This window comes from Tiliqua scincoides, chromosome 2 (assembly GCF_035046505.1).
Source record: "Tiliqua scincoides isolate rTilSci1 chromosome 2, rTilSci1.hap2, whole genome shotgun sequence".
Taxonomy (NCBI): domain Eukaryota; kingdom Metazoa; phylum Chordata; class Lepidosauria; order Squamata; family Scincidae; genus Tiliqua; species Tiliqua scincoides.
Window position 1 is genome coordinate 109520777 of NC_089822.1, and position 20459 is coordinate 109541235.

General features: G+C 46.1%; 1 protein-coding gene and 1 long non-coding RNA gene across 2 annotated transcripts; one reads left to right on the forward strand and one right to left on the reverse strand.

Annotated features, from left to right (window-relative positions):
* Positions 1-7373: 7373 nt before the first annotated feature.
* Positions 7374-15116, reverse strand: TMEM205 (transmembrane protein 205). The gene is made up of 4 exons (XM_066616927.1): positions 15037-15116; positions 11576-11691; positions 10974-11137; positions 7374-9011 (listed from the first exon to the last, which is right to left on the reverse strand). Exons 2-4 carry the CDS (start codon positions 11673-11675, stop codon positions 8709-8711), a joined length of 567 nt encoding a protein of 188 aa, XP_066473024.1. The 5' UTR covers positions 11676-11691; positions 15037-15116; the 3' UTR covers positions 7374-8708.
* Positions 15117-18220: 3104 nt separating this feature from the next.
* LOC136639778 (uncharacterized) lies at positions 18221-19376 on the forward strand. The gene is made up of 3 exons (XR_010793729.1): positions 18221-18305; positions 18724-18757; positions 19261-19376. It is a non-coding gene; the product is annotated as an uncharacterized lncRNA (long non-coding RNA).
* The last annotated feature ends 1083 nt before the right edge of the window (positions 19377-20459 follow it).

Consider the following 20459-nt stretch of genomic DNA (forward strand, 5'->3'; position numbering starts at 1 on the left):
CTGTGACTGGTGCAGTATTGTGTCACTTGACTTTAGTTACATCAGAAACCATATTCAGTAAGTGCCCAGGACATTTGCACAATCATCTTCAGTATGACACTTGCAGTATCCAAGAAAGCACAAGAATCATCTTGCTGCAACAATATTTTTTCTTTTAAAAAAACAGTGATGAGTTCCTACCCTTAAGCTTACAATCGAAATAGACAAACGTACAAATAAGAGGGGAAGTAAGGAAAGACCATGGAGGGAGAGAAACCAAAATTATAACAAAACCATAACAGCTTTGGGAAAACCTTAGAGGAAAAGTCTTTGGGTGCTTCTTAAAGAGTAGGAGAGTCTGAATCATAAAGATATTTGGGTGGGGCAGTGAATTCCAAACACAGGGTGCTAAGTCTTGAGTACACTTGCGTCCTGAGTACACATCTGTACTGCAGTGAGTCATGGACTCTTCGCTCACAACAGGAGAGGAAACTGAACGCTTTCCACATGCGCTGCCTCCGATGCATCCTCGGTATCACCTGGCAGGACAAAGTTCCAAACAACACAGTCCTGGAACGAGCTGGAATCCCTAGCATGTATGCACTGCTGAAACAGAGACACCTGCGTTGGCTTGGTCATGTCGTGAGAATGGGCGATGTCCGGATCCCAAAGGCTCTCCTCTATGGAGAACTCGTGCAGGGAAAGCGCCCTACAGGTATACTACAGCTGCGATACAAGGACATCTGCATCTGAAGGCCTTAGGAATGGACCTCAACAGATGGGAAACCCTGGCCTCTGAGCGTCCCGCTTGGAGGCAGGCTGTGCAGCATGGCCTCTCCCAGTTTGAAGAGGCACTTGCCCAACAGACTGAGGCAAAGAAGGAAGGCCCACAGTTGGGGAGACGCACCAGGGACAGACTATTTGCTCTCAGTGTGGAAGGGATTGTCACTCCCGAATCGGCCTCTTCAGCCACACTAGACGCTGTTCCATAACCACTTTTCAGAGCGCGATACCATAGTCTTCCGAGACAGAAGGATGCCAATGAGGGTGCTAAGGCAGGAGATAGCAAGTTTAATCCTTCATCTTGTCAAGTGTGTTGGAGTATAGGTGCAATGCTACCTGCAGGCTTCTGGAGGGCAGTGTATTGTCCAGATGCCGGAGACCCTTTACCTTGTTCTCTGTGGTACCTGCAAGTGCTATGTTTTTTTCCTCCCACATGCCTGTCTTTCTCGTCATTGAAGAAGCAGCATTCAGTCTCCTGAGCTCTGTCCCTGAAGAGTGGGCAGACACTGCTGGAGAGCATCCCCTTCTGCATGAAGAGACCAGCATTCAGGAGTCCAGGCTAACTGGGCAAAGAGACACTTTTTCCAGTTTAGCAGGAGGAGAGTACCTGTCCCTCTTCACCCCAGCACAGTGTCTTTTCTAGTGGCTATTTGCTGGTGTTCTTTTGTATTTTTGTGAGCACTTTTGGGATAGGAAGCCATTCAGTTATTTGATTTTCTCTGTAAACTGCTTTGTGAACTTTTTTGTTGAAAAGCAGTATATAAATATTCTTGATGATGATGTTGATGATGACGACATATTCTCAAAAACAAGAAGTAAGTGCCACTGAAATTAGTCTAGTGCAGTGGTTCTCTCACATTTAGCACGGGGGACACACTTTTTAGAATGAGAATTTGTCAGGACCAACCGGAACTGATGTCATGACTGGAAGTGACATCATCAAGCAGGAGCATTTTAACAATCCTTGGCTGCAATCCTATCCACACTTACATAGGAGTAAGTCCCATTTACTATCATTTTTAAAAGAATATACATAGTAGCTTGCTAAAGTACAGGTCTGTCACATTTCCCTAAATGCAGTCACATCCCATGGTAGCATCAAATCTAATATATTTAAAATATTGAAATGAATGGGGACCCGCCTGAAATTGGCTCACCGACCCACAGTTTGAGAAACACTAGTCATAAGAACAGCCCCACTGGATCAGGCCATAGGCCCATGTAGTCCAGCTTCCTGTATCTCACAGCGGCCCACCAAATGCCCCAAGGAGCACACCAGATAACAAGAGACCTCATCCTGGTGCCCTCCCTTGCATCTGACATTCTGACATAACCCATTTCTAAAATCAGGAGGTTGCGCATACACATCATGGCTTGTACCCCATAATGGATTCCCCATAGTCTAGTGGAACTTATTCCCATGTAAGTGTATATAGCAGTGGTCCTCAAACTGGTGGGTCTTTTTAAAATGACACTGTATCTGGATGCTCCCAGGTTTACCAACCTTTAAAAAAGGAGATCTAGAAAGAAATAATATTTTTTTTATTTATAATAATAACCAAAAAAGACCCTCAAACATTTATCTCCCAGTATTTATTCAGCTCCTTGCAGGGCAGTGAGCAGCTGTCTTGCAAACTGCAGAAGCTCTTTCCAGAGTAGTTAGCAGCTACAGATTCTGATTTCTGAATAGCCTTGAAGCTTAAGGCAATTATCTGATCTTTCTCTCACCCTTTGGTGACCCACCAAAAATCAGGTCGCAACCCACCAGTGGTTCCCAACTCACAGTTTGGGAATCACTAATTCAGGGTCCTTTGTTCTTTACACTGTAGATTCCTGTGATGCCTCAGAAGATTGTAAACTGTTAGTACAGTACTGTAAAGTATCTTCTTTTGAACTTTTAACTGTTTCTGCTCCTGTGTGTATATTGGAAACCAAAAACTAGCTCGGTAGTAGAGTTTACAATACCAAAAGAATTTTTTCTGCTGATTGTTGGAAAAGGGGGCTCTAATAAGCAGAGGAAATAGATTGCTATCTGAAGAACCTAGAGTTCCTGGAGAACTATAAACAAAGTACAGAAAATAGAATACTGTAATGTATGGGCATTTAAATGTAAGTAGGAGAATTTTATGTTGGACACAGTAAGGGAAAAGAAGCAAGTATTAATATGATTAATATGATGATGAGAAATGCAGTCTGTTTATGGGTAAGAAAAATGAAATGAATTGTGGAGGGGAGACTATATTAGTGGTTTCAGATGGGACAAAAGAAGACTAACCAGAAGGGCATTACAATAATCAAGCCCACATAGAATAAGACAATGAACAGGATCAGGAGAGAGATCTTGGGGTGGTGGTGGACAGGTCGATGAAAGTGTCGACCCAGTGTGCAGTGGCAGTAAAGAAGGCCAATTCTATGCTTGGGATCATTAGAAAAGGTATTGAGAACAAAACGGCTAATATTATAATGCCGTTGTACAAATCGATGGTAAGACCACACCTGGAGTATTGTGTCCAGTTCTGTTCGCCACATCTCAAAAAGGACATAGTGGAAATGGAAAAGGTGCAAAAGAGAGCAACTAAGATGATTACTGGGCTGGGGCACCTTCCTTATGAGGAAAGGATTTGGGCCTCTTCAGCCTAGAAAAGAGACGCCTGAGGGGGGACATGATTGAGACGTACAAAGGGGAAGGATAACGTGGATAGAGAGATGCTCTTTACACTCTCGCATAACACCAGAACCAGGGGACATCCACTAAAATTGAGTGGTGACAGCATCTGGCCTGGATGCCTTTAAAAGGGGATTGGACAAGTTTCTGGAGGAAAAATCCATTACGGGTTACAAGCCATGATGTGTATGTACAACCTCCTGATTTTAGAAATGGGCTATGTCAGAATGCCAGATGCAAGGGAGGGCACCAGGATGCAGGTCTCTTGTTATCTGGTGTGCTCCCTGGGGCATTTGGTGGGCCACTGTGAGATACAGGAAGCTGGACTAGATGGGCTTATGGTCTGATCCAGTGGGGCTGTTCTTATGTTCTTATGAATATTGGCAACAACTTCAGAAGAAAAAAGGTAGATAAAACCATTCACATCTTCACAGCTATGCTGAGTTAATTAACTGAAATGTAGTGGTAGGAACTGTGGATTCCTATTACAGCCTGCAGGGCTTGATGCACAGTGATACTTTATTACTGCCACCATAAATTATTTCCTGCTAAACAAAGTTATTTAACAGTGTACTGGGACTATAAGCAAACTGCTATGCGCAATACACTGAATAAAGGCACTGCCAGTACAATCCTATGCATGTCTACTCAGAAGTCCCATTGTGTTCAATGGAGCTTGCTTCCAAGGAAGTGTGTATAGGATTACATTTTAAGTTCAACAAAGAAAGATAAAGAGACAGTGCAGCAACAGTATTGAACTTCAACTAGGGAGCAGGGGGTCAACATCCTTGGGCAATTGCTGAGGGCCCACTGCTGCTTCCTGAGGAATAATACAATAGCACAAGTATTGTTGTAAACAGTCCTAAGGCCTTAGTTTGATCGTTCCTGGTAGACAGGTAGACAGCTAGTCATGCCTCTCCTCCAGGCACACCTGGATTATTGTTCTGAGGGGTCTCCAAATGGTCTTGGTAGCCAGCCATTGTTTGTGGTTGTCACCTACTCTGCCCATCTTAAGAGTTTTCTGGCATGCAGGGAGGGCTTTGGGGTGTTCTGTTGTATTGTGAATAACTGTGAACCTGTTGGCAACCTTCAGTCTCGAAAGACTATAGTTACGCGCTCTGAATGGTGGTTCTGGAACAGCGTCTAGTGTGGCTGAAAAGGCCAATTCGGGAGTGACAATCCCTTCCACACTGGGAGCAAGTGCAGTCTGTCCCTGGTCTGTCTCCCTGCCTATGGGCCTTCCTTCTTTGCCTCTGACTGTTGGCCAAGTGTCTCTTCAAACTGGGAAAGGCCATGCTGCACAGCCTGCCTCCACGTGGGCCGCTCAGAGGCCAGGGTTTCCCACTTGTTGAGGTCCACTCCTAAGGCCTTCAGATTCCTCTTGCAGATGTCCTTGTATCGCAGCTGTGGTCTACCTGTAGGGCGCTTTCCTTGCACGAGTTCCAAACAACACAGTCCTGGAACGTGCTGGAATCCCTACCATGTATGCACTGCTGAAACAGAGACGCCTGCGTTGGCTTGGTCATGTCGTGCGAATGGATGATGGCTGGATCCCAAAGGATCTCCTCTATGGAGAACTCGTGCAATAACTGTGAATGCTATTGTTATTTTGACATAGCCTTTAGGTATTGACTAAATGCAACTCAGGTCTACAACATCATCAGTTGTGTGTGTACACACACACACAGACATGCAGCTTTTGATATTTTTCAGATAGGGCTCATTCCCTCTTTACAATCTCCTTGTTGCCTCTCATTCTCAGAAAGGTTTTCTGACAGTTCACTATCAACATATAAAAGACTGAGCCCAGCAGTCTTGATTGATGTACTTGACTTTAATGCATGCACATAATACAGGATGAGCTCTTTTTCATACATTCATCTCAGACAATCCCCAGGGAAGGAGCCAGCAGTTTAACTACTGCAAAACACCTCTCTTGGCCGCTGCTAAAATGATGCATTCTTTCTTCTCCACAACCTTCTGCTTCTCAAGTGAGCCTCTTGACATGTGGGGAGGGGGAGAAGCAAGGAAAAGATGTATTGCTACACTGCCTGACTGCAAGAGCCCTGCAATGCAGGCTTCCCTGTACACATTCGCCTCTTGGAAAGCTTGGCTTGTGATGGCTGGGGTCTTCTCATGGGGAAGTCCTTCCCTCATCTTCCTATGGGGATCTTTAATATCTGTGTACTTGGAAGGCAAGGCAAAAGAAGAGGTGCCATCCGGTTTTCTCTGGTAATGCTTGTTGATATAATATTTTAAAATTGTAAACCATCCTGAATGCTAAGGCAGGAAAATGGTTAAAGAAAAGAATGCAGGAAAAGAATGCAGTTAAATAAATTGTGCATACAGATAAAAGGTGTTCTTCCATCTGTGTATGGCAACACAACTGCTGCAAAAAAATCTCCCTGTCAACAAAGAAATATTGGAACTTCCCCAAGAGTCATTACAATCTGAATCTGAATCATTACACCTAGGAGTGCCATACCTGGGCCTCTCCGGACAGGCCAAGTGATTCCTCAGCATACCAATTCAGTGTTCAGAGAATATTCCAAAGTGGAGGTACAGGGGTGCTGCATCTCTTTCTTGCCCTCCCATGACACTGACCAGGAGACAGCTGAACATGTGAAGCCCATTGTAATTTCCAGATCTGGTGTTGCCCCTCTAGGCTTGCCTGCTTCTTTCTTAGTGGAAGCCTCCTTATTTCTTTTCATGTGTATTTGGAGTGTGTTTTTTTTCCCCCTTTCCTGCCACTTATTTCTACCCTGAAACTTAGACTTATTTAGCCCAATCCTACCTAACTCCCTTCATGGCAATGTTGCAGTGAAAGTGTGGTGCCCACTGCATCCTGAGGGGGAGTTTTGGCCTCCAGAGGCCTCCTTGGGGGGGGGGGGGGAGAACATTTGTCCCCTTCCTGGGGTAAGCTCCTGCTGGCCCTTTTGGTCAACTTGGACCTGCACCAGTAATATTTATGAAGGTGGATTGGACCTGGGAAGGTGGTTAGAATTTGGCAGGCACAACTGCCACTCTCTTCCTGGACCTGATCTGCCCTTGTTACTGCCCTGTCCTATTTTTGGACACTTTTAATTCCTCCCCCCAGCTCTTATGCAGGTTCAGCAGCTAAAATTCTTCAGGGAATATTCTTCCCTTCCTGGGGTAGCTAGCCAGCCTACAAATAGAAATGCTTGGCCAATTGGGGAGCAAACCTGTCTATCTAGGGAAAGGGGTGGGATGGAGGCCAGGTGGTCTCCTCTCTACCAGTCAGGTAGCTTGATGACATAATCTCACCTATGTCATTCAGCTCCAAGCAGAAGGAAGCTCTATATGTTTTTATCTGACTATGGGACCCTAATGCTGGCACCAAGAAGACACTCTCCTGAAAGTGCAGGGCACTTGGACAATGTGAAAAGCTAATGATAGGAACTGCTTGCTAGCTAGATGCATCACATAATTTTTGTTTTCATTCTGCTCTGTTGTTTCACTTCAAACCAGTTTGCAAACTTGGTGTGTGTGGTGGGGGTTGTGAACTTTGTTCTCAAATAGCATCCAGCACCATCTGCTGGGTGTTACTGGTTACTGCATCCGTTTGATCAAGCTCTTGCTATGTGTCCATCCAGCTAAGCTCCCCCCATCTTCCTTGGGATCTCTGAATAAACTACGTAGTTATATTTTGATTCTTGTCTTTGCAGTCCATTACCTTTGCAGGTAATACTACTGTGGTTCTGAGTTTAAATAAGAATCCTGGGTGCAGTGGTTAGCAGCAGCACCCTTCTCAGCTCTTTACCGCCGCCACCCCCCACAGTGAGGATGTCCAGGCTGAAAGAGGACAGACCCATTTCTCTTCCAGGCAGCCCTCGAATCTGAGGGATCCTTTGAGTGGTAGTAGAAAGTAATGGTCTGAGAACCTGCTCCCTACAGATTGAACAGAAACCACGCACATGAAACAGTAAAAATTTAAGAAGTTTATTAAAGGGCTGAAGAATCAAATCAATGAATGGAAAAAGCAAGGGGTGGAAGAAAGGCATTGATCAGTTGAAAGATGGCAAAAAAGGTAGTGATTGTTTTAGTATATGAGCTAAGACCAAGACACTGATCAATGAAAAAAAAGGAGAAGAAAGGGGTGGGCAATAAAGGTTGGTACACAGAGGTCAAAACGTAAGCTGAAAACAACAAATCCCCAACTAGCTGAGGCCCAAATCCTAACCAACTTTCCCACAATGGCCAATGGGATGTATGCTGCATCCTGCAGTTGGGTGGCACTCACAGAGGTTTCCTCAAAGTAAGGGAATGTTTGTACCCTTACCTCTAAGCTGCATTGCCCTTATGTCAGTGCTGGAAAGTGGGTTAGGATTGCACCCTCAGTATGATCCCTACCCCACTCACATATGCATGAAGCAACAGCTGCTTCCAACAATAGTCCTGGGCAACACACCAAAAAAGGAGGGTGGCTTTAGATAGCCAATGAGTATTAACCCTGTTTTCTGGGGGACAGATAATTTTGGGGGAAGGCACTTGGGATTCTGACTCTTGGATGTCAGGTGGCCTTCACGGTCCAATGAGCTGGCTCCAATTAAAGATTCTTTGTTTACCCACTATGGGCAAGTTGAAGATGCTCCAAGCATGGCATCCCAGGATAATGGCTACTCCATCAAGGTGACTCAGCAGCCTTTTTAGGGTGCTGAGGCATCTTGGAGGAGTCCAAAATGGGGGGGGAGGGGAAATAAGAGATTTTCACTACAGGTGGTTTGCTAAAGGAACAAAACAGGGTGTTTCGAGTACAGAACGTTTCCGTTTATGCAGGCTCTGAGTGGCTGGGGCAAACAAGGGGGACACTTCAGTTGCCTATAATTAGAGCCATCCTCTTAATGTTGTTTCAAATTGCGGCTACCCATGCTGAATTTTAGACACAGTAGCAGGAATAACATGTATTCGTGCACCTGTGTCAAAATCAGCCTGTCTGGACACAGGAGAAAAATGACCAAAGACTCTTTGGTCATTTTGGCTCTCCTTGGTTGAGCCCCTTGCTGGTTCACAGGTTATCCAATCTCGTCCTACACGACAGCTCCATTTCGGGCTTTTCCAGGGCATTGGTCCCATCACCAATCAACTCTTCTCGGCAACTGCCAGATTCTCTTTCCACTTGGATGAATAGCACAGCCCAGGGCAAGGCTGCAGTCAGTGCTTTAGGAAAAAAACTCACCAGTTTTTGTGCCTTAGAAAATAAGTCCTGTCACAAGAGCAGGGAGAAAAGATGGGAACTGAAGGACAGAGCAGGCCCTGCAGGCTACAGGCTGTCTAGATGCAGTGCTAGGCATGCCAAATTCACACCTGTGCAGATGACACAAACCAGATTGAGGAGGGAGGACAGGCCATGGTATGTGAAGAATTTCTGGCGCAGCTTCTGATACTTTGCATCCTTCTCCTTTAGAAGCTGGTAAGCCTCCCGCTGGGATGAGTGCCCTACTTCCTCCCCGAGACCATGCTCCCTCTCAACCGCCTGCATCTTCAACATAGTCTTGGTGGTGGCCGGAGAAAACCAGGAGGCATTAACAGCAGTCAGGATGAGGCAGGTGAAGAAGAGTGCAATCTACAAAGAGGACACAATGGACTGGGATTAGTTCTGGCATTCAGGTATGAAGCTGCACAACTTTCCTGATGGGGCTGGTTTATTTTTGTTGTCTGGGTATATGCTCATACTTGAAGAGAGGATAGAAAGTCTGGAGGAAATGGGTTATAAACATCTAAATTAAACTTCTAGTTTGTGTCTTTGGGCAAAGAGCCCTTATATATAGCAAGAGGAGAGCAAGTGTCCCTCTTCAACCCAGCATGGGCATCTTTTCCAGAAGCTGTTGCTGGAGTCTCCTCTGTACATCTTTTCCTTTGGGGACAGGAAACCATTTACTGATTTATTTTGCATTGTACACTACATTTCGCTGAAAAGTAGTATACAAATATTCTTAATAATAATTGCAAAAGGCCCTTTGTGGGAAGCAATAAAATACAGCATGAGTAATAGCATGTCTTATCTCAGCGCAAAGGCAGCTCAAATGGAATAGTCTTACAATGCTTCCGAAAAATACAGAAGCTTTGGAGAATTTACCAGGGCAAAGGTATTGCAAAGTGTTTATCGGTCACAAGAACCCTTCTTGCTCATGTGTGCTGGATATCCTTGCTTGGCGTGTAGAGCATGTCCACTGACCCGAGAGATTGTGATAGAATGTTATAGAAAGAAACCCTAGAGTATTTTGAAACCAGGCCATGGACTTTGGGCTTTATCAGTCAAAACCAGCTTGCAACATGTTACACTGAGATGGCAAAACATTATAACATCCTCAGAATGGACTTTATAACATGTTTTTTGAACAATTAAGTAAGTCCTTACAGGGGAAGGGTGGGAGGCAGTGGGGGTGGGGGAAAGGCAGCAACACAATCCCCAGGATCATGTTGTTCAGGGAGCTGCAGGGATTGGGATGCACTCACCAGTCCCTGCAGCAGCCGTCCTGGGGTGTGGGGAGCCCTGCACTAGTGTCTGCAGGGCTCCCCAGCTTGCAGAAAGTGAAAGTGGAGCGATCATGCTCCACTTCTGATTTTGCGGAAGTGGAGCAGCATCGCTCCACTTTCACTTTTAGAACGTCGGGGAGCCCTGCAGACACTCGTGCAGGGCTCCCCGCACCCCAAGAAGGCTGCTGCAGGGACTGGTGAGTGCATCCCAGTCCCTGCAGCCCCCTAAGTGTAATCCTGGGGATCCTGTCGCTGTCTCCTCCCTGCCTCCTTGCTGCCTCCAGCCCTTTCAGGCTGGGGCATCGCAAAGCCACAGTTTGAATACCACTGGGATACAGGTATCTTCTTGTCCTATGTGTTTCCAAAACATCTGATGGGCCATCATGAGATTCAGGAAGGTGGACTAAATGGGTCCTTGACCTGTGCCAGCAGGGCTTTTCTTATGTTCTTAAGGAATGTTCCTTGGGTTGGATTAGCTAGTGCAGTGGTTCTCTCACATTTAGCACCAGGACCCACTTTTTAGAATGAGAATCTGTCAGGACCCACCAGAAGTGATGTTGTGATCGGAAGTGACATCACCAAGCAGGAAAATTTTTAATAATCCTATGCTGCAATCCTAACCACATTTACCCAGGAGTAAGTCCCATTGGCTAACATTGTTAAAAGCATCTTCATAGTAGCCTGTTAAATGTACAGATCTGTGACATTTTCCCAAATGCAGTCGCTTACCAGGGTACCATCAAGTCTAATATATTAAAAATAAAATATTGAAATGAATGGAGTCCTGATCCACAGTTTGAGAAACACTGGGCTAGTGGAATGGGGACTTACATCCTTCAATGGCTGATATGTGGGCAATTTTAACCCATTTTTGCCCAGCCCACAGGTGTACACGTTTTGTCCTGGTTGCATATATGCAACATTGGGCAGAAATGGCTTAACCCTTTAATTATGGTGAAGCTCAAGAAACTCTCAACATGCCTATGTAAATGAGCATCTCCTAACCATACACTGGTCCCAAGCAAAAGTTGCAATCCCTGATTGGTACCTGAATGGTTTCCATGAAAGTGAGTAGCTCTCGTGGGTGGTATGCGGCAAAGATGGCAAGGTTCAGAAAAGTGCAGCCAAGCAGGGTGTAGAAATAGAAGGGAAACAGCTTGCTTTGTACCAAGCCGAAAGTATGTCGGCTCACACTCCGGAAAAGAACAAACCCTGCATAGAGAAGAGAAAGGGTTACAGCAGGTGGGCAGAGCTGCGTTCTGTTCTAAGCCACAAAAAAGAAATAAGATCCAAGATCAGCAAACAGGATTCAGAGCAAAGCTCTGGGAGGTGGCAGGACCTCACCTTAGTGTAAAAGGAATAGGGATTACCAGTACTGCACTAGAAGAGTGTACACCATACCCAGCTGTTTCTCTCCACCTCCCCAGGCACACCTCCAAACATTTATTTTTCACATGTTTATACCACCCTTTGCTCAGGGAAGTGTACATGGTTCCTTTCCTCCTTTTGGCCTTGCAACAACCCTGTGAGGTGAGACTGAGAGATCATGACTAGAAGCTTTGTGGCTGAGTAGGGATTTTATCCTCGATCTTCCTCACCTTTAGGATGGAACAGGTATAATAGGCTAAAACATATTAAGCCACCACACACCTGCAATAAAGGTTACCCATGCCTGCATCCCCCAAGCTGTGGAGAGAGTGAAGAGCTGGGTGGCTCTAATGAAGCTGCCAGGTTCCCCTTCTGTGGGCATCTCTGTAGCAATCGACCTAGAAGTGGGTGAACAGAAACAAGGAGTGAGGGGAGGGGGAAACACCCCAAAAGAGACTCCACAACATTGTTTTCATTACCATCCCCACATGCATATGGGTAGCAGTACTGAATGGACACAAAGACCTTGCCCAGAGGGTGGCTAGCTGGACATCTGGGGAGTCCTGCTACTATCCACCTGTTAACAGAGGGATGGTTGGACAGTGCCAGAAAGATTTGACTCAGGCTAAGGCAGCCCAAGCAGCTTCTAAAAGAGTACTTCAAATAGGTTTCTCAAGTAACCCAACAGAATACCACTGCCTTGCATGGAAGGAAGACAGAAACAGATCAGTTCAACCAGGGCCGCCTTATGTGGTTCTTGCTTATGGGGATGGGATGGGGGGGGTCACCCTATGCAAATGCTCCCCTGACTTATCCCTAACCCCCAGAATACAGAGCTTGGAAATTCAGGAGCAGACAACAAACCTTTATATTCTTGGTCCTATTAAATAAATTTTAAAAATACAGATCGATTTATGTTGGATGCAGGTATATGACAGTACCAACTCTGGTACACCATGGTATATCAGAATATGAGATACTTGCAATGGGGAAACTACCTCACTCTTGGCCCAATCCTATGCATGTCTACTCAGAAGTAAGTCTTATTAAAGTCAATGGGGCTTACTCCCAGGAAAGTGTGGATAGGATTGGGCTGTCTACCTCGAAAAAAGAACACAAGGGGATTTTTTAAAAAACAAGAGGTACCATTCCCAACATAGATAGAGCAGAACTGCCCCCCCCATATACATAGGGGTGGGGTTGGGAGGATTATATATCAAGCTTAGCCCAGATAATATGTTTGACAGAATCCCTCAAATTCTTTTAATAAAAATTCTTTTAATATTAAAATTCTTTTAATAAAGCAATTATTTTACTAGCTATTTTGCTTAGTAACTGCATCTGCTTTTTTCTCTGATGTCTTTACTTCAGTATGTTGCTTCCAAGGTGTTTTTGGAAGCTGTTTTTATATAACCTTACTCAGCTGAGGATCTTCTCCAGTTTAATGTTATTAGATATTAACTTTTATTGCTACAAATCATTTGATCATACAGTATATATTTATATTTAAGGAAGATCAGGTTTTGGGAGAACCTCTATTGCTTGTCCCAAACAGCTCAGATCAACAGCTGGCAGAAGGAGATAAGAAGGGCTGCTGAGGCAAACATCCAGTGCAGGGCACATACGCAGAGCAATGCCCTGTATGTTTACAGAAAGCAGAGGTAGCTCTTCAGCCAAAACACAGAGCTGCAAACCAGGACAGACCCATTTGAAGTTCATGATTGACATGAACTCACCAGAGCACCTAGGGCAAGTCCCACTTGAAGCTGCAATTACCCCTCCCCTCCCTGCCACAGGGCTATAATCAAGACCTGCTACTGTATTATAAGAGTCTTATTGAACAACTGCAACAAAATGGTGTACATGAGGCACCTTGAACACTCAAAAGTGATATACTGTATAAATATTCATGCTCCTCAGAGGTCCAGAGAGGCCTGTGCCACTTCTAGTTTTTGAGGTTTCCAGCTATAATTATTAAACTAACACATCAAAACAAAATAAGACACCTAAAAGAGATACAATTTGAATATGTATGGCTTTTACCAAATCACATCTCTTATTTGCACAGCTCTAAATTAAGTGTGTTTCACATTTAAGTCTGATGGGGGATGCACATGAAAACTAGTTGTAAAACTTAGCAAGTGTCCAAAAAAGTAGCAAGAGTTTACATTTGTGGCCAAGTCACACACACACACATATACACACACCCAAGCTAAGTATTATGTCTGAGTTCAGCAAGGCAGCCACTCAAGGGAGCCTCAAACTTTTCCCCATGTAAAACCCTTGGCCTCCCCCGCCCCACCTTCCTCCTAAGGCCACTTTATTTTTTACAAGGAAGATCCATCCGGATGGTGCCAAAAATTCGGTTTGGCAATATTGGAAGATTCCAGTATTTCACTGTTCTTCCATAATGATGTGTCCCCCACCAGAGTTGTTCTGTTCCCAACTCAAAACCTAAAACAGGTTTACTGGGAAATATGCGCCCAATCCTATGCATGTCTACTCAAATCCTATGCATGTCAAAGGGGCTTACTCCCAGGTAGGTGAGGCTAAGGCTATAATCCTATCCACACTTTCCTGGGAGTAAGTCCCATTGACTATAATGGGACTTACTACTGAGTAGACATGCATAGGATTGGGCTCCAAGTCTTGCTTAGGGGGGCTAGTGTGAACAGAATGACAATCCTGTTGCAAGGGAAGTCAGAAGGACCAGAATCCAGGGTCGCATCTTTCCAGCCCCCCAAGTATTGTAGTCTCCATTCTGATTTAATAATTTGCCTGGGACAAGCAGGTGGTGCCCCTTCTGCCCAGCCCAGGGGCACTTCTGTACAGAGTTCTTCGGGGACAAAGTCCAAGCAACCAGAAGGGAAGGGAACGCCCACGGGTCTTGCATGCCCGGAGCGGGGGGCAGAACAGGTCACAAAGATAGTGTGCAGACCCCACAAGATGAACCCACACGTGTTGAAACGCAGAAGGATGGGCGGCACGACGACCCTGCAGGTTTCCTTGCAAGCCCCACCGAATTCACGGGGGCGTTCCTCTTCTCCTAAGCTGGGCAACACGAAAGATCAGACGCATTCCCATGGAATCCAGAGACTCGCTTCCGCATACACGCGTTTTAGGACTGCGCAGCCAATGCAAAATCGGGCTGCAATCCTATGCACGCTTTCCTGGGAGTAAGCTCCAGTAAATTCAATGGAACTTACTTCTGAGTAGACGTGCACAGGATTGTGCTGTCAAGCTGCAAGCCTATGCACCCTTTCCTGGGAGTAAGCTCCAGTGAATTCAATGAAGCTTATTTCTGAGCAGACGTGTTTAGGATTGTGCTGCAATCCCATGCACACTTATTTCAGAGTAAGTCCTATTGAACGCAGTGGGCCTTACTTCCGACTAAGCATGCATAGGGATTGTGCCCTCAGACGGCACGAGCGCAAATCCATCCGCTGCCCACAACTACTAAGAGCCCAACCTATTCATTTCTACACAGAAGTCCCATTATAGTCAATGGGGCTTACTCCCAAGTAAGTGCACATAGGATTGGGCTCCAAGGCACACTTTCCTGGGAGTAAGGCCCACTGAACACAATGAGGAGACCTGCCTAGGACTGGGCTGTTAAGTACAAGAACAGATGTCCTGAACGTCAGAAAAGGCGGCCAGGGGCAGCAGGAAGGACGCGTGTCTGCAGCCCATGCCAAGCCTCTCCTGCTCCCGCAGCCAGAAGAAAAGCAGAGGCGAGCACCCACCTCTTCCCGTCCTCCAGACCTGGCTGAGCGCTTTCCTCTCCGCCTCGCTCCTCCGCAGCAGCGCAATGCCCCGCCTCGCGGCCGCCCAGCCCGTCCCTTACAGGGCTGGAGCTGTGGCGTCATGAAAGGCTGCGCGCGGCCGCGCCCCTTTGTTGCACAGCGCGGAGCTGGCCAGGCGCCCAGTTCCTCCCCGCCCGCTCATTGAGCCGGGCGGCCGAGCGCTGTGGCTGGGTGGCGGCGCGGGCAAGGGGGCGCGCCGGTGATGGATGCGCTGGCGGGGAGGATGTTGGCGGCGCAGGTAAAAGGGGAGAAGGGAAGGCTGCTCCTCCACGGCCCAGAAAGAGCAGCGACGGTTCCCGTTCTGGGGGGCAACCCCGGGGGGAGGCAGAACCACGGGGACTCCCAGCAACTGAGGTCCAGCACTGCAGTTCCCCCTCAGCTGTTCTGAGAGTCAAGAAAGTTGCTAAAGTCGGGGGTGCCTGCCCCCCACTGCAGCTCCCCCTTCTAGCACCTCATCCCTTATCTAGCCCAATCCTATCCACACTTACCTGGGAGTAAGCCCCATTGATTCTAATGGAACTTACTTCTGCGTAGACATGCCTAGGATTGGGCTGTAAGGCTGCAGTCCTGTCCACACTTACTTCTGAGTAGACATGCTTAGGATTGGGCTGTAAGGCTGCAGTGCTATCCACGCTTACCTAGGAGTAAGCCCCATTGACTCTAATGGGCTTATTCTGAGTAGACATGCTTAGGATTGGGCTGTAAGGCTGCAGTGCTATCCACACTTACTTCTGAGTAGACATGCTTAGGATTGGGCTGTAAGGCTGCAGTGCTATCCATGCTTACCTAGGAGTAAGCCCCATTGACTCTAATGGGCTTATTCTGAGTAGACATGCTTAGGATTGGGCTATGCATTCAGAGGGATTCCAAATGTCTTGTTCTAGTTTCTCTTCCAAATGCCAATGCTGGGTTAGAGCCCAAGCCTATAGGCATGTCTACTCAGAAGTATATCCCATTATTGTCAATGGGGCTTACTCCCAGGTACGTGTGGATAGGATTGTAGTGCTGTGGAGATGTGCACATGCAGCTGCAGTCTGCCTCCCTGGGGATTCTGTGTGTGTTCCTGTTGAGGAAGTGACTGCCTGGTTGGGGGCTTGACAGAGTCATTTCAGAAGCAGGGAGCAGCATGGCCCAGTAGGAAGAAGCCCTCGTATCTGATTTGTGTCAGCTATTACACAACCAATCACACAATAGCCCCAAAGCTGAACACTGTGGTTTAGCAGCAGAGACCTACCCAGTACTGAATACAGAATTACAGTGTTGCAGCCCCTCTAACTCCCTGCAAAGTTTGTGCCCTCTGCCTACATCCAGGACTTGACAGCCACAGAAACCCTATTCCCCTCCCCAACACAGTATACACACCTTGGTTCTAGTTGGGTTCCTAACTGGGGTCAATGTCCCCACTCCTCATCAGGGCTGTAGCTAAGAAGACTGGCCAGGATATTTTCTTCCCTCACTTTTAAACCATTTCCCCATGTAGGCCCAAATCCTAACCAACTAAGCTCTGACATAGCTGTGCCAATGGGGCATGTGCTGCATCCTTCAGTTGGTTAACAGTCATGGAGGCCTCCTCAAGGTAAGGGAATGTTACCTCAGAGCTGCATTGCCCTTACCTTGCTGTTGGAAAATTGGTTAGGATTTTGCCCATGGGGGCGGGAGGAGAGAGGCTTCTAGTTCTTTTCTTTTCTTTTTTTTAATTTGTGGAGCTATAAGGAATAGGCACACACAGTGGACTTCTCAATTGCTTAATAAGAAGTCAACCTGCTGCCATCTCCTGGTGTTTTGGCCAGTGGATGTAAATGTAGTGGGATAACTGATGACCAATATGCACATCACTTTTCAATGTTATCACTTTAAATTTTATTACAGTACTCCATGCCATTAAATACACAGGACTACAAAATTGAGGGTCAGAGAAGTTTTTCCCAAACTTCATGGTGGTTTGAAATGAATTTGGGGTGCTGATTCCACAAATGGCATCTGTTTTGCCCTATCATGTCTAGTTTTGGAGATATAGCATAGCCTCATTAGTGAATGGTTCAAGCAGCTTCCTTATGAGGAAGCCATGAGGAACCTCATGAGGAAGCTGCTTGAACCATTCACTAATGAGGCTATGCTATATCTCCAAAACTAGCCGTGATAGGGCAAAATGGATGCAATTTTTGGAATCAGCACCCCAAATATACCCAGGAATTGGTGTAACGTTTAAGGAAGCAAAATGTGTGTTGGCCTGAGATATCATTACACATATTAGGCTCCCTGTATTTAGGTTATGGTTAATCTGCAATGATTCCCCTACCCGCTCCCACGTATCTCTCAACAATTCTGGCTACAGGGCTGTCCACAGTTCTAGTAAAGGCTAAATTTTGGGATTGTGAATGAAACATGGGGAAAAACAATTGCCTGGCAGCACCATCTGGTGGTATATCACTCCTCCAGCAGCTCAAAATCAAGGAGTCTGTGTAACCTTTACTTCTACCTTTCATTAAGTGCCAGCCATGAGTTAAGCTGTGTATACAATATATGGCAGGAATGGCTCACTTGCTTGAGAGCTCAATCCTATGCCTGTCTACTCAGAAGTAAGTCCCATTATAGTCAATGGAGCTTGCTCCCAGGAAAGTGTGGACAGAATTGCAGCCCGAGTCAGCAGGAGCCATTTGCTCTTTTGGTGTCTTTTCTACGAAGTGCCTGTTCTTACAAGTTGTGCAGTCCTTGCTCTGAGGCTTTGCAGTCAGCACCAGGTAGGCTGAATAGCATGAGAAAGGCAACAAGTACTGAGGTTCTGGGAGAAGAAGATTTTGGACATGCTCTTCTAGCTTCCTGTCTAGCGTCTAGTAAGTGAACCAAGCCGTGGGCTGCAGGAGAGAACAAACTAGCCAATTTCCCATGGGGAAGGATTCCATGCTGACTCTGGATGTGATTATTGGTTAGCTCCTGAGCATGAGAAATTCTATATGCTTAATCTTCCAAAAGAAAACTAGCATGTGTGTGGGGGCACAACTCCAGCCCTGACATTCTGCCCCAATGTTTGCTGCCTAGATTTTTCCTTTTTCGGTTGTGTTTCAAACTCAAACTATAGAAATGTAGGAATCTCTGAGTCTGCATCTTTCTTCTAGGGGTCATCTGTGAGGTCCGTTGCCACGCCTGAGACGTGTCGGGCGACCTCACCTAACTGGTACCTGTCCCGGGCAGGCAGTACTGGATCCGCAGTAAGCATCTTTATTGGGCCATAAGAGAGTGGCATGGGACCAAGCACTTGTGTGCTGTTAAAGGAAGGTTGGGAGTGGAAATCCCACACTCCAACATGGATTAGTGGACATCATTCACTGGAAAGACAGAAACTGTCTAGCCCAGAATTGTGATCCAGCCACATTGTGCCTTGGGAGTGGAATCACAATGACCTGAAATAATAAGGTTATTTCACATACTTTGTGTGTCAGAGCATGAGAGAGACTCTAGCCAGTGCTCATCTCTGTGCCTATGGGTGCCAGGCCATTTCATCCCTCCACCCCCATTTCTACCGGGCTCTGTGGAGATGTTATGGGTCTGTGTTCCAGTGCCTATGAGGCAGACCTAGCCCATTGAAGCAAGACTGATGGGAATTCTCTCATCTTCTTTGTGCAACAGGACATAATGGAGATGGTTGCTGTGAAGCCCTCTGGTAAGTGATGCTCTCTTCTTTGTATCCATGCAGTGAAGCAGTGGGTTGCTGGTCGGGATGCGGGTAGTAAGCCCAAGTGTGCTGGTAATGTCAGGAAGGAAGCAGGGGAAACAGCAGCATCAACTCAGTATTTTCTGGTTTGGGAATTTCCTGCTTTAACCTGCAATGAGAAGCACACTTCCTGAGTGTCAGTCTCTTCCTTCTCTACCTCTCCTGTGTTTCAGGCATGAGATTGGTGGTGCTGGGGCTAGGGGGTTCATTTTCAATACACCTGTTCCTTTCTTTTCTAGTTCAAACCCCAGGGGGGAAAAAGGCACTCGTGGGCAACACTGCTGCCACTGAGCCCAATGTGGGTTTTGTTGTAGGATTTGAGGGCCACTTTGTGTAGCCTGCAAGAACGCAACAACCTCTTCAGCAGGGCTAGTTAGTATCATCTCTCTGGCAGCAACTCAATGAAGCCCTAGATCTGGTTTATGGATTCAGCTGAGGTGTTTCTTTTGCAGGATTGAGCCCAGAAGCTCATGTGATCCTGAAAAATGACCTGGAGCTCATCAAAGCCCAGCTCCAAGCCCAGACCAAGGTAAGTATGATGAAGGTGGAGTGTAGTGCTAGGAGGGATTCTTGTTTATCATTCTTGTGGACATCTGGGCAAGCTTTGAGCATTAAACGATCAGAGACTCTAGCATAATCTCCCTATATCAGCTGAAGGAGCAAGTAAATGCACAGGTTTCAAAAAAGTTGGATACATTAATGAAGACTCTATTATAGGATTCTATTCTAATGCCTCAAGGGTGGCACAAGAAGTTTTGGAAAGTGCTTTTTTGAAAAAAAACAACAACACAAAAAACTGAAAAACCCAAACCATTATTTTGGCAGCAGTCCTATACACACTTACTTTGGAGGAAATTCCATTGAACTCAATTACAACTGGCTTGGGACTGTAGAGGGGTTGAATTAAAGCCCTACTATTCCTTCGTGGTTCTGATCTATAGTGGGGGGGGGGGGCAATCCAGTTGCTATTTGTTAAAAAAAATTTTTTACTCTGTCAGGGCCAAGGATGATTTACTGATAAACATCATGTGTACTTTGATGGCTAGTAGAAATCACCACATTTCTGATAGCAAATTCTAGAAGTTAGTTTCACATTCCATGGAGAAGGACTCTTGAATGTCCTGAATCTATTGCTAATCAATGTTGTTGGGTGACCCTGTGGGGGTGGGGTGGGAGTGGAAAGAGAGAAGCATTAATCTTTTAGCTTTCTCATGTGTAATTTTATAAAGGTGTATGTCTCTAGTCCAGCAATTTTCAACCACTGCCCATGGCACATTGGTATGGTCCACAAGTGTCCTACAGGAATTTGGGGGAGGGTCATATATTAGTAGGGCCATTGGGGGATGTGAATCACACCATCAGTTTTTTGACAATTGACAAGACACTGCAGTGTCAAAAAATTGATGGTGTGCCTTGTCAATTTTAACACCTTCTCAGTGTGTCATGAGATGAAAAGGGTTGGAAGCCACTATTCAGCCATTTTCATATTCTTTTTGTGTGTGTGTATGAACTAAACAATACCAAATGCTTTAGCCTTTCCTTGTTGGGAAGGTTCTCTGATCATTGTGATTGCCCTCTTCTTCAGCTTTTCTACCTCTTTGATCATGTGCTCTCCAGGTGATCTGTGTTGTGGCCTAGTGGTCAGGCCTTG

What these genes read in the sequence shown, in the direction of transcription:
- TMEM205 (XM_066616927.1), bottom strand. Translation starts at nt 11,675, where the DNA reads ATGCCCACAGAAGGGGAACCTGGCAGCTTCATTAGAGCCACCCAGCTC. An exon ending in ATGGGTAACCTTTATTGCAG is followed by an intron (nt 11,138 to 11,575) that starts GTGTGTGGTGGC and finishes TTCTCTATGCAG; the next exon opens with GGTTTGTTCTTTTCCGGAGT. An exon ending in CTTTCATGGAAACCATTCAG is followed by an intron (nt 9,012 to 10,973) that starts GTACCAATCAGG and finishes TCCTCTTTGTAG; the next exon opens with ATTGCACTCTTCTTCACCTG.